The sequence below is a fragment of the Ictalurus punctatus genome, chromosome 22 (assembly GCF_001660625.3).
Source record: "Ictalurus punctatus breed USDA103 chromosome 22, Coco_2.0, whole genome shotgun sequence".
In the NCBI taxonomy this organism is placed as follows: domain Eukaryota; kingdom Metazoa; phylum Chordata; class Actinopteri; order Siluriformes; family Ictaluridae; genus Ictalurus; species Ictalurus punctatus.
The window spans coordinates 19,370,416-19,383,796 of record NC_030437.2 but is presented as its reverse complement, the minus strand read 5'-3'; the positions used below and the strand labels follow the sequence as shown (position 1 = coordinate 19,383,796).

Below are 13,381 nucleotides of genomic sequence, written 5' to 3'. Positions count from 1 at the left end.
AGCATATGATTACATTACATTGTGAAAAATATCATCTTTAGTGTTTAAAAGATATATATATTTTTTTTCTTTATGAAAAAGTCAAATCTTTTCGTCTGCATTCATCTTCTTCTATATTAGCATATTTTACATTATGGAAAAATATCTTTTTCAATTTCTTCTTATTTTTTTTTTTTTTTTTTACATTAGCATAGCTTCCGTTGTGAAAAATGTAAGTTAAAATTCTTGTTCATTAGCATGTTTTACGTCATGAAAAATATTTTGTAATATTCAAAGTTATGAAATATATAAAATCGTAATTATTTTTTACGTTAGCATCTTTCACATTATGAAAAACATTAAAAAAAAAAAAAAAACATTTGTATTTTGCGTAAAGATTCCTGATGGTGTGTGTCAGGATTCGGAGGCTTTAACCCTAACGGTGTGCTTTGCTCACTTCCTGGTGCAGGTTTATCGCCGGCCTGATCCCCAGTGTGAAGATCGAGGCGTTTGAGCGCATGCTGTGGCGAGTGTGTAAAGGATACACCATCCTCAGCTACGCCGAGATCGAGGAGAGCCTAGAGGACCACAGCACGGTGAGTCTCACCTGAACGCGCACACACACACACACACACACACACACCCCTACACTGTCTCTAACGTGCTGCTGTGTTTCCGTATTAATAAACTCGCACAGGAAATTTATTCGGTATTCAAATAATGTGTCGATTTGCGAATATTCAAATATCATCCCACGAATGTCGTAGCAGAGGACATGACAAAGAAGAAAATTATTTAGAAAAATGATCATCTTTATAGTCTGAATCATTTTGATTGTGCTTTTGTAGTGTAGTATTTTTCACTAAGATATAGCAGGGTTGAAACAGTAAAACAAGTACTATATTAAATCAAAAATAAAAGAAATAATATATAATAAGTAACGTTTTGTTCCAGTTTGTTTGGATATTCAAATTCGTCCTTTTTAGAAAAAATATTTAACGTATGTTTTTGTCGTGTGAAATTGTTATAGCCATTTTTCTAACGTAATTGTAAAGGAAATGTTAATATCTGTGTTATAAATAAATGAGATTTAAAAAAAAAAAAGTGAAATGCTATGTTAACGATGTTATGATAATATATGTTCTAAAATTTCAAATGTGTGTGAAGAGAAATAAAAATCTAGCTAAAAACGCAAGTTTATTTACATATGTATATGAAACATTATATTTATGGACGTACGGATATTTTATTACAGGTACGTAATCATAATCGCATAATGTCGTTTTTATTTATTTATTTGTTTGTTTGTTTATTACCTTAAAAATGATCAGTGAAATTGCACACACTTGTGGTTGTAAATGCGTTTATATTATAAAGTATTATTAGTATAGTGTTGATAATGAATGAATAAACAATCACTGTATTAAATAATATACAGGTTGTGCTGTAAGTCCAGCATTATAGGGTTAACGTTCATTTTTATATTTTTATATTTTTACACACCGTGATGAGCAAGGTCTGTGAATAAAAGCTTAGGTTTTTTCGTTTTATTTATCCCCGCCTCCCAGGATGCTGGACTCACGAGACACCCTGTAGTTTATTGTTGTTATTATATAAACGATGAAATAATTGAAAAAAAGAATATGGAGCTTAGAATAATAATTTTGGTGTCATGATGCGGGCAGAAATGTCTGAAAGTCCTAATATTGACTGATTTAGCATTTGAATTTTTACGGTTCCCCCCCTCGTTTTGGGTTGAACAGGGCGAGCCCACCCGATGTGCCGTCTTCCTCATCTCCTACTGGGGCGATCAGATCGGACAGAAGGTGAAGAAGATCTGCGACTGGTAACGACATTTTTATTTTTAATTTTTTCCATGATTTCGACGTGGAGAGAAAACAAACAAGTGGATGAAGTTGTAGAAATTTTATATAAATATAAATAAAATGTGTGTTTCTCCTCAGCTACCACTGCCACCTGTACCCGTACCCTAACAGCAACGAGGAGAGGAACGACGTGGTTGAGGGTCTCCGCACACGCATTCAGGACCTGCACACCGTGAGTTCACCTGACCTTATTAGAATACTGGTTTCTGATTGGCTGGAAGGTGTGCCCTGATTACATCCCAGTTCTAAATCGAAGCTCCTGAGACTTTCGATATATGATCTCTTCTGTAGTAGCTCGTTTCTAACCTCAGTCAGTCTGCTTGACACCACAGTTTGCACTGAAACCTGGGCCTGAAAGGATGTGATGTGTCATGTGACCGAGCTCGTGATGTGTGTGTGTGTGTGTGTGTGTGTGTGTGTGTGTGTGTGTGTGAGAGAGAGAGCGAGCATGCTAGAGTGCCTGCAGAGAGATTTAATCTGAGTCATTGCATTAATGTCTTGCCTTTGCATGTGATGCCCATGAGCTCGTGTGCAAACACACACACACCCACACACACACACACTTTGTATTAACAAACCACTAAGTACTCATCTCTTTAATGCAAAAGTACACTCATAGTGAAAGTTATACCAGACCTATAAAACACCGGGTGTGTCTCCTGTGCTGTGACCTCATACATTTGAATAAACAAAAAAAACCCTTTCCTTGTTTCCTACGTGTCAGACAAATCCTCTGGACAGAAATCAAACCAAGTTAATCCCCAGCATTAGCTATCTGATTTCTTACTGCACTGTGTTTATAAATAAAACCTCAATGCGTCGTAATATTTTTGCCTAAGCAGCGCTGCACACTGCCTCACTAGTTCTATACGTTTTTATTTTTATTCACCTCCCATAAACTGTGATATTTTTTAGACTACGTTAACAGCATAGCAGCTTATGATGTTCCGGAATGATTGTAGAAGTTTCCTTGCTCGTAGGTTCTGCACCGGACGGAGGACTACCTGAGGCAGGTGTTGAACACGGCTTCGGAGTCCGTGTACACGTGGGTGATCCAGGTGAAGAAGATGAAGGCCATCTACCACATCCTCAACCTGTGCAGCTTCGACGTCACCAACAAGTGCCTGATAGCGGAGGTTTGGTGCCCTGTTAACGACCTGCCTGCCCTGCGGAGGGCGCTGGAGGAAGGCTCGGTGAGTCTGAAGCGGCATTACGGCTTTGGACCAATCACAACTGATATGCAAATTAAAGAGTATGGCAACTTGCTAGTTAAAAGTGTTCAGCTACAAATCATGTGCTCAGCTAACCAGGTAATTGGGTATGCATATGGGGCAGCGGTGGCTTGGTGGTTAAGGCTCTGGGTGACTGATTGGAAGGTCAAGCCCCAGGCTGCCACTGTTGGGCCCTTGAGCCTTAACCCTTAACCCTCTCTGCTCCAGGGGGCGCTGTATAATGGCTGACCCCAACTTCCTGACATGCTGGGGCATGCAAAGAAAAGAATTTCACTGTGCTATAATGTACATGTGACCAATAAAGACTCATTATATTAAGACATGGGGGGATTGGGGGGGCATATTTGCATATTCATGCATATTCATACTGACATTTGCTGGTGTAGAGATGTTTCTTTTTAATAGTTTATTAGGCAATTTATTATTAATAATTGTTTTTATATGCATTATTTTATGTTTTAAAAGACACTCAGGAGTACTTTAATCCCCCTGTATTTCAGACGAGATCATTCCAAGGTCTATTTTACCAATTTTTTCACCTCATCACGGCTCTGTACTGCGTTGTGTAGTCGTTCTGTTTCCGTATATGTAGACGTGTTACTCATCTTGACTCCGTTTCCTGTTTTTGCTTTTTCAGAGAAAAAGTGGCGCAACGGTTCCTTCGTTCGTCAATCGCATTCCCAGTAACGACACTCCGCCCACGCTCATACGGACCAATAAGTTCACCTCCGGGTTTCAGAATATAGTGGACGCCTACGGAGTGGGCTGCTACAGGGAGGTGAACCCAGGTGGGTCAGGGAGGTGAAACATGATAATAGGAGGGAAAAAAAAAAACCTTTTAATTAAAAATGTAAATAAATTAATTCTGTTAGACGAGGAAAAAAATGTCACTGCCTTTTAGTGGGAGGTTACAGGTGAAGAATTTTATAGATAGAGTGATGGAGCACTTTACTGATGTCTGAGAGAAATTGTTAAGTAAATAAAGTAAATGTAACGGGTTAACGTTTAATCTTTCACAAAAACTAAGGCGCGTGTTTAATCGTGTATAATCGTACACTTTTCTGGCTTCAAGGCTGAAGTCTGATTCGCTCTCTGCACTTCTGCTCTCAAACACGGCTGTAAACTCCACGACACAACGAGCTTTTCCGTGCATGAAGAGTCGCTGGAAAGGTCACAGGATTTGTCCCGTTATTAAACATTAATTGGGTGTAAAAGTAGGCAGGCGTGTCGTGTATTGACGTAACCAGTGGCAGCTCGTCCACAGGGGCAGTTTATTCAGGAGCCCCAGCATTTCTATCGGCCATTCAATGTATTATTAAGCTTCATAAAGTTCTGATTTACAACTCTGTACCTTTTTAAATTCTGTTGACATATTAATTTTGAGTCATCAATGATTCATTTGTCAGATAGAAGCTGATTTTCTGTTGGATTTGCTCGCGTAGGCAGCCCTACTTCACTTCCACTGAGATCTTATTGCACCTAGTGGTCAAAAATGGGAACTGCAACGAGTGCGAATAGACATCCTTATGGGCGAAAAAAAAAGTTCTGCCCCATGCCTACGTTTTCCGTTAAGGAGGAGAAGTGAACAGGACAGTTAATGACCGGGTTGTCAGATTGGGCTTTGTTATTAACGTCAGCCTTTATAGAAACCAACAGGTCTGACTCATGAGACGAGATCACTCAAGATGTTAATCCCACACTAATGATCATTTGTTTAGATGATGCACCTTTAACTGGTTTGGGTCATGAAGTAGTTAAGTTAGAGCTTCGGGTTGACGATGATCCTCATGCACTTGATCTCTCGCAGCTCCGTACACCATCATCACCTTCCCCTTCCTGTTCGCTGTGATGTTCGGAGACCTCGGCCACGGGCTCATCATGTTCCTCTTCGCCTTCTGGATGGTTCTGTACGAGAAGGACCGCAAACTGAATAAAAGCAGGGATGAGGTGTGCTTACATTCTGTGTTTCTTCATATAGATATGTTAGACATGCTGCTGTTTATTCTGGTTAGAGGAAACGTAATGAGCTTTTCACCTAGCAACAACCTCGAATAACATAGCAACCACCTAACATCACACTAGCAATCAACTCCGATAACAACCACTTAGCATCAACTCGGGATAACATCGCAACCACCTAAAAGTCACCTGGAATAGCATAGCAACTGTCTAGCAACACCCTAACAACTACTTGGAATCCCATAGTCAACCACCTAGCTACCACATGGAGTACCATAGCACTGCCCTAGCAACCAACTGCAATATCCTAGCAACCATTTAGAAACACCCTAATAAGTACCTAGAATCCACCTGGAAGCTCATCGCAATCTCCAAGCAACATCTTAGCAACCACCTTGAATACCATAATCACCTAGGAACCACCTTGAACACGCATTGAAATACCAAAGCGACGACCACGCAACTCCATAAAAACCACCTGGAATGCCACAGCAGCCCCCTAGCAACACCCTAGCAACAGCAGGGGACTTGCTGAAGCTCGCCAATCATTCGTCCGAACTGGTCACATCCGTTCCTCTTTTCCTCGTTTCAGATCTGGAACACGTTTTTCGAGGGGCGCTACATCATCCTGCTGATGGGTGTTTTCTCAGTGTACACCGGGTTCATCTACAACGACTGTTTCTCCAAGTCGCTGAACCTGTTCGGCTCCGGGTGGAGCGTCAAAGCCATGTTCGACCATGGAGAGTGGCAGTGAGTCTCCTACTTACGATAAACAAAGAAATACCAAAACATCCTGATTACAGTTTTAATTCCTGTGAAAAGCCGAAATGCTGCCTCATGCGCTGTTTATTTCCAAGCATCATTTAGATTTTTTTTTAATGATGTTTTGTTGAATATAATGTTTTAAATTTCCATTAGAAATGTAATTTAGTTTTTATTTTTATATATTCTAGTGATATTTTTCTTTATAGTTTTTATATATAAAAAAAATTCTACTAAACGTTCCTCCTCCATACATTCATGTCGTAATGCGCCCTCTCGGTTCCGGTATCGATTCTCTATCGTAGAAAGTCATTCTGGATCATTTACCTTCTTGATTTTTGTTGAGGAGCTAAACATTCTTCATGATTCTAAATGTTGAGAAGTAAAAATGGAAAATAATTTGCCTATGGTCTTTTTTTTTGTTGTTGTTTGATTAAAATTTATTTTGGAACTGAAAAAGAAAGCATTTTTACGGTTTTGTTTTTATTTAAATTTCAGTCAGTTTTGATGGCAGTTAAAAAATTTGTGTAATATAAAATAAAAAATTAAAAACAGAAGTAATTTACAGCTACTTTTCTGTCGTTGGAGTTATGTTTTTAGTTTTTGTTTAGTAAAATATTTGCATGTTAAGCAGTTTTTTAAATGATTTTATTTCAGCGTGCCTGCGACAGAAAAATTGTTTGTGTCTACTTTTTTTTCTTTCTGATTTGCATCGTATATTTGGATTTTTGTGTACTTTTTACTTATTAATTATGTCCGTTTAATTTATTCGCACGTGGTTTTCTGCAGTTTAGCATTGTTTCTGAACTTTAGCGCACCGGGATAATGTGTTACGGTTAACGGTCAGAGTGGATGTGTTAATTGTTGTGTTGGTGTTGCAGGATGAGCACAGTACAGTCGAACGGTTTCCTCACACTGGACCCTAACGTCACTGGGGTCTTTAACGGGCCGTACCCTTTCGGCATCGATCCCGTAAGTGCCTCGGTTTCTGTTCTCGCTTTTATTATTTTACACACGCTGCTGTTTATTCTCACTGACCTGGTTAGTTGAATTGATGAGCTTTAAGATATAATGAGCTTTTCACCTAGCAACAAGCTAGAATAACATAGCAACCACCTAACAACCCCCTAGCAATCAACTCTGATAACAACACCTTAGCAACCACCTGGGATAACATCACAACCACCTAGTAGCACCTTGACAATCACATGGAATATCACAGCAACTGCCTAGCAACACCCAAGCAATGCCCTAGCAACTAACTGCAATAATTATAGCAACTGCTTGGCAACATCCTAGCAACCACCAAGCAACACCCTAGCAACCACATGGAATACTCTAGCAGTGCCCTAACAACCAAATGCAAAATATTATCGCAACCGCCTAACAACTACCTAGAATCCACTTGGAAGCTCATAGCAACCACCAAGCAACACCCTAGCAACCACCTGGAATGCCATAGCAACACCCTAGCAACCACCTAGAATACCATGATAACCACTTTGCAAAACCCTAACAACCGCATTGAAATACCAAAGCAACAACCATGCAACACTGTAACAACCACCTGGAATACCATAGCAACACCCTAAAAACCATACCATAACCAACCACCTAGCAAAACCCTAGCAACCTCATAGATTTCCTTGGGAAATACATTTTTCTGGATATTAATAAAATAAAATAAAATTAGTTAAAGCTGTTGTTTATTTAATAAAAATGGAAAAGTGGCACATTCTGTTTTATTTAGTTTTCTTTTTTTAAATTTGTTTTGAGGGTTGTTGTGGGTTTTTGTTTTGTTTTTTTTTAGATTTGGAACCTGGCGTCAAACCGACTCACGTTCCTGAACTCCTATAAGATGAAGATGTCCGTGATTTTGGGGATCGTTCACATGTCCTTCGGTGTCATCCTGGGCGTCTTTAACCACCTGTGAGTCGCTTAAAAGCCACAGTTGAGTTCTGGATCCTGATTGGTCAGAAGGTGTTGAATAATTCTCTATAACAGCAGTGCAGGTTTATATTAATGCGCTCGTTCTGATACGTAATGCGTTCGTTGCTATAGTAACAGCTCAACTTTGCTTCATCACCACTCTGGCATTGATTATTTTCCTAAAACACAGTGTGTTTTATAACTTACACAATGAAGCGTGTGATTGGACAATGAGATGATTAGGTTAATTATGGTAAGCGAGGAGCTCTGTTGTTCCTCGTTCCCTAACACTGTGTCTCGTTTCGCTCTCAGACACTTCAGGAGGAAGTTCAACCTCTACCTGGTCTTCCTGCCCGAGCTGCTCTTCCTGCTCTGTCTTTTCGGCTACCTGGTCTTCATGATCGTCTACAAGTGGTTATCTTTCACGGCGCGAGACTCCCAGCGAGCTCCCAGCATCCTCATCCAATTCATTAACATGTTCCTCATGCAGGGAGGCTCGGGACAGCCGCTCTATACGGGACAGGTGAGCGAGTGGGAGGGAGGGAGGGAGGGAGGGAGGGGAGGAGGAAGACGACAAGGGCGTGGCTTGGGGGTTGAATGTATTCACGTTTTACTCAAAAAATAAATAAATAATGCGAATAAATAAATAATCTCTACGTTACAGTGCCCCTGAAATCAAATGTGGTGCGATATTGATTTATCCATTTTAAAATATCGCAATAAATGATATAATTGTCTAAAATTGCTGGTTTAATAAAAGACAAGAAAACTAATTTCCACCATTCCTGTTTTAAGGAGAGTGTGGGAAGCGTACATATAATCTATACATACACGTTATCTATATAATACTGATGAACATATAAAAAAAAAAAACCTATCTATGATCGTTTTGAGACCATTTTTAGTCAAAAATATATTTTGATGGAATTCCTAATAAATATATTTAACTGATGTTCACTGTATATGTGTCTAATGTTAGCCTAGCCAGTAGATTTTATTTCGCGTTAAAGAACGTAACCATGGCAGCTCGAGTCGAGAACGAGTAAGATGCGGAAAGTGGGCGGGGCTTCCATTAAGTGTCTGTTAATATCGGAGAGTTCAAAACACCCGGGCGTTACCCCGATCGGGTCCGGATCCCCTGCGAGACGGATCAGGATAAAACGGTTTTGAAGATGAAGTTAATTCATGTCCATTGGCTCACTGTTCTGTTTTATCGGAACGAATAAAGGTCTCGTACAGGCGTACTCCGATGTTTTTGCTCCTACGCAAGATCCGTAAAGGTTGGCAGGTCTGATAATTTAAGATAATTTAGTGTAATATAATCAGCGATAAACCTCACTGGATGTCGTGACAGTGTAATATCGTGTAGGGACGACGATCGTGTTGTATCACGCACGCCTGGTTTCAGAGCTTTTTGTACTCATGTCCCTTAGTGTTATGGAAACCAACACGACAGAACACGTGGAAAAAAAACTCCCAGGACATCAAGAAAAATATGATTGTGTGTTAATTAGGCACAGCCTCATCTAGTGTTCGTCTATTTGAATGCTCTCTGGGATCATATATGTCCCGCCCCCCCTGGAGGCGTGTCTTGAGCTGCGGTATTAACTTGTCAGCAGTAATCTTGTGATCTTGTGCAGTTTCTTCTCCAATAAGTTTATGGATCCTCCAATTATTTCTATTTATTTATCTTCTGCAGATGCAGTATGCATTTGAATGGGACACCATCGAGCCCTTAGGTCATAAAGGTCATCATGTGGTTGTTAAGTGTTTGAATAGTTGCTGATTTGCTCGTGTTTGTGTTTGTGCATCTCAGACAGGACTGCAGGTGTTCCTGTTACTCGTCGCTCTTCTCAGTGTTCCTGTGCTGTTGTTCGGGAAGCCGCTCTACCTCTACTGGCTCCATAAAGGCAGGAATCGATTGGGCATGTACAGGGTGAGAATGCACCGTGTTTGTGTGTGTGTGTTTCTCTCTCTAATCCTTTTTTAAAAAGTTACTCATAAACCTGTGATTTTATTTTTACTGGCAGTTGAACGCACTGCTGCAAATGTTCAGCTTTACTTTCATTGTTGTGAAATAGTTCCACATCTCCGCACCCACGGCATTAACAGTACTCTGTTTCTTTCAGATCGTTTAAAAGTATGCACGTTCCTATATTTATGTACAATAAAATGAAAATCGGTTATGTGCGTTTTGCATGCACGCAGTCAAAACTTTGGAGGATTTGGCGACCTCTCTGGTGGAAATGTGTAATTGCAAGTAATTTGGACGGGAATGTATTTGTACTGTCGGTGACACTGCTGCAGTAATTTGTTCAGATTAGTAACTGCAGCTTTTATGATTAAATGAGTATTGTGTGTGTGTGTGTGTGTGTGTGTGTGTGTGTGTGTGTGTGTGAGCGCAGGGATATGAGCGTGTACGGCACAGCAGTGACGAGGAGATCTCTCTCATGCGCACCCATGATTTAGAGGAGGGCACCAGCCTGGACAGTCACTCCAACAGTTCAGACAGCCAATCAGAAGAGGTAAACCGCCACACGCCTTCATCTCATTGGTTCGTGGCCCGTCGTGCTCGCTGACTCACGCTGGTCCCGAAAATGGAACAGTCACAATCAATTCCCATTTACGCTCACGACTGGCATAATCCGGACCTCATGGTACTATGGAGACACTCCTCATAGCTGACTGATTTACGTGTGTAACAGAAACGGAGATAATAGTGGGTTCTGATTAGACCCTATACCATTCATTTACAAGGCGTAACCTCACTCATAAAACGACCGTTAACTGTATGTTTGTGTATTTATTTATTTATTTATTTATTAAATCCAGTTTGATTTCGCGGATGTGTTCCTGCACCAGTCGATACACACTATCGAATATTGCCTGGGCTGCATCTCCAACACCGCGTCCTACCTCCGACTGTGGGCCCTGAGTCTGGCACATGCACGTGAGTCCATCTACTACACGGCAACGCACTGGTGGTCATGTGCTCTATCACCAAAGCTCGTTTGTGCTTGTGTGTGTTTTTGTTTTGATGTTTTCGCTGTCAGGTTATTACCTGCTGTAGTGGATTCATTAAAGTAGTGTATTGGCTATGATAAATTGCCTCTAGCTGTGAATGAGTGTGTGATTGCAGACGTGCGATTAACGAACATCAAATGTTTGTGTTGTGTTTTCTGAGATGTTCCAGATATTGATTAGATGGTGTGTGTGTGTGTGTGTGTGTGTGTGTGTGTGTGTGTTTTCAGAGTTGTCGGAGGTGCTGTGGGCGATGGTGATGCGTGTCGCTCTGCGTGTAGACAACAGCGTCGGAGTGCTGCTCCTCGTCCCCGTCATGGGCTTCTTTGCCGTCCTGACCGTCTTCATCCTGCTGGTGATGGAGGGACTTTCCGCTTTCCTGCACGCGCTGCGCCTCCACTGGTCAGTAAAGTCCACGCTGGACGTTTGAACGAGTTTTCAACAAACGATTTTCAGTCACGTAATTTCAGTCACGTGTGAAACACGATCTAGAAAAAAAACCCAGCCTCGGTTGTTCTGATGCGGCTTTTTCCCCGCTCGTAGTCAGTGTCTCTAAGATAGAGCGTTGATGGAGCGTATGCTCATCTGTAGTAGTCGTTACTCATAAGTATTAATTAAATACGTTTCTTTTGGCAGTTTGATTTACGTTATCATGAGAGAAATATTGTTTTTCCGAGATAATGGGATATATAATGTGTTTTTTTATTATTATTTATTTAATTAATTTTTTAAAAGATTTTCTTTTTTCCCCCCCAAAAGAAAAGTCCTGACGAGATGTACGTTTGTATCAGATCACCTCACAAGGAACAACGAGTTAAATCTCTCTCTCTCTCTCTCTCTCTCTCTCTCTCTGTCTGTCTCTCGCTTTTTCAGGGTGGAGTTCCAAAATAAGTTCTACAGCGGCGCTGGAACCAAGTTTTCCCCGTTTGCCTTCTCTCTCCTGCACATGAGCTTCGAGAGCGAAGGATTGCTCTGAACACTGTGACCCTCACACACGCTCTGCTCGGAAAAAGCCGAGCTTTACAGAAGTGCCAGAGTGATCTGGAACAGATCGAGCCTCAATGCTGTATAACGTTCTCCTTTTTTAATGTCTGTATGAATATATAGAGTGTTGCACTGACTACCTTAAAAGTCCAGACAAATACTGAGACTAAAACGAACTTGAGGGCACTTCATTCACAATCATCGCCTTCTAATGTCGTCCAGCTCTCTGGCTTTCAAACAAGGGGGGAACCCCCCCCCCCCCCCCCCCATTTAAACCCAAAATGAGCACTCGCTCTTACAAACACTGTTTGTGTGCATACCTAGCATACTTGGCTATAGCTAGCTTGCACCACTTGGCTTAAAAGCTACCATCATAGCTAAGTAGTACGAAATTATCATTTAAATGAATTATTTAATGAAACGCAGGGCTACGGAATTCTTTACCTGTTTACAAATGCAGCTGGGTAGAGATACTAACTACCGAAAGTGTTCATTCGTACTTGAAACGCTGCGTACACTCGGAGTTTCAGTCTGGAAGCCGGCTGGTGAAGGAAATTTTGAGCCCGGGAGTGGGAGGAGTCTGAGGCGCACACTGATGACCTCAGATGGCAGTGATCACGTAAAAAAAAAAAAAAAAAAAGAAAAGACTGTAGATCCATGAACATATCTGACTTATTGCCGATAATGCACATTCATCCCAAGTCATACACAATAACTATCAAATTTGTTTTAGAGCAAAAGTAAAAAAAAAAAAAAAAAAAAATCACACTCTGGAAGTTTCTGTCAGAAGTTTTTTTTTTTTTTAAATATATATAATGTCCAGCCTATAGCGCTTTCAAATCTTAAGGTGTGAATTCATTTTTCACTTGACGTTGGAAGGCAAACACATGATATTCTCGCCGTTCCCAGTGGTTAAAACTGCGCGAACGCTGTTGCTCGGCAACAGAACTGCGTATCATGAGCATCGTAAGCACGAGGTAGCTAATTCCTGAGTCGAACGTGTTTAGCTAGCTTATACGTAGTCATTCATACAGACAGTGGGAAGATATCGATGGTGAAAGTGGTGCAGAAATGTTCAGAAGAGCAACATTTCCCTCAGACGTGCTGGTGAATTGCTAATAAAGGACTCCGTTTGACCAAAATTACACTTAGCATCCACCGCTAACGGAACTCAACATGGAGAATGTTAAACTCTTAAAATGTGAGCGGAATTCCTACAACTCCATTTTTAACGAAAAATAACAATTCAAAAGCGTGTCGTTGTGTTTGCGTTCCCGTGATGTAAAGTTATAAGAACACGGTTGCTAGGCAACTGGAAAATATGGATACCTCGTATAAGCTGATTAACAAGATGCGGTCTTTCATATGGACGATGTAAAGGCATAGAGAGACTGAAAATGACACGCAGGTCTCGGAAATGTCAACGTTTACCTCAGGAGTGTTGGTAGATTCTTAAGAAAAGTTTTCATAGGAATAAAACGCCGCTTTATTTACACTTCGCATCGAGCGCTAATCAAACTATCCACACTTGGTTTCTCGCTACGGTGAAACGATGACGGTGTTCGGGTTAAGGGTCGATGCTAAGCGTAATTACAGTGTAATTTTAGTCAACGTTGCGACTGCGCACGG

The 13,381-nt window shown here is 40.9% G+C and overlaps 1 protein-coding gene across 3 annotated transcripts in view; it reads left to right on the top strand.

The window, feature by feature from the left end:
• The window catches only part of atp6v0a2b (ATPase H+ transporting V0 subunit a2b), a 19,799-nt gene extending 7,249 nt beyond the window's left edge, over nucleotides 1-12,550 (top strand). For 2 of the 3 annotated variants that reach the window (XM_017451862.3, XM_017451863.3), the window contains exons 6-20: nucleotides 449-575; nucleotides 1,743-1,825; nucleotides 1,944-2,037; nucleotides 2,846-3,058; nucleotides 3,735-3,885; nucleotides 4,905-5,044; nucleotides 5,649-5,806; nucleotides 6,700-6,790; nucleotides 7,629-7,747; nucleotides 8,060-8,270; nucleotides 9,564-9,683; nucleotides 10,153-10,272; nucleotides 10,580-10,697; nucleotides 10,999-11,170; nucleotides 11,642-12,550. In XM_017451862.3, the coding sequence (XP_017307351.1) occupies nucleotides 449-575; nucleotides 1,743-1,825; nucleotides 1,944-2,037; nucleotides 2,846-3,058; nucleotides 3,735-3,885; nucleotides 4,905-5,044; nucleotides 5,649-5,806; nucleotides 6,700-6,790; nucleotides 7,629-7,747; nucleotides 8,060-8,270; nucleotides 9,564-9,683; nucleotides 10,153-10,272; nucleotides 10,580-10,697; nucleotides 10,999-11,170; nucleotides 11,642-11,744 (2,020 nt within the window). In that variant the 3' untranslated portion in view covers nucleotides 11,745-12,550. Of the gene's footprint in view, nucleotides 1-192; nucleotides 212-448; nucleotides 576-1,742; nucleotides 1,826-1,943; nucleotides 2,038-2,845; nucleotides 3,059-3,734; nucleotides 3,886-4,904; nucleotides 5,045-5,648; nucleotides 5,807-6,699; nucleotides 6,791-7,628; nucleotides 7,748-8,059; nucleotides 8,271-9,563; nucleotides 9,684-10,152; nucleotides 10,273-10,579; nucleotides 10,698-10,998; nucleotides 11,171-11,641 lie in introns of those variants that run through there. The other variant, XM_053674233.1, reaches the window with a different exon arrangement.
• The last annotated feature ends 831 nt before the right edge of the window (nucleotides 12,551-13,381 follow it).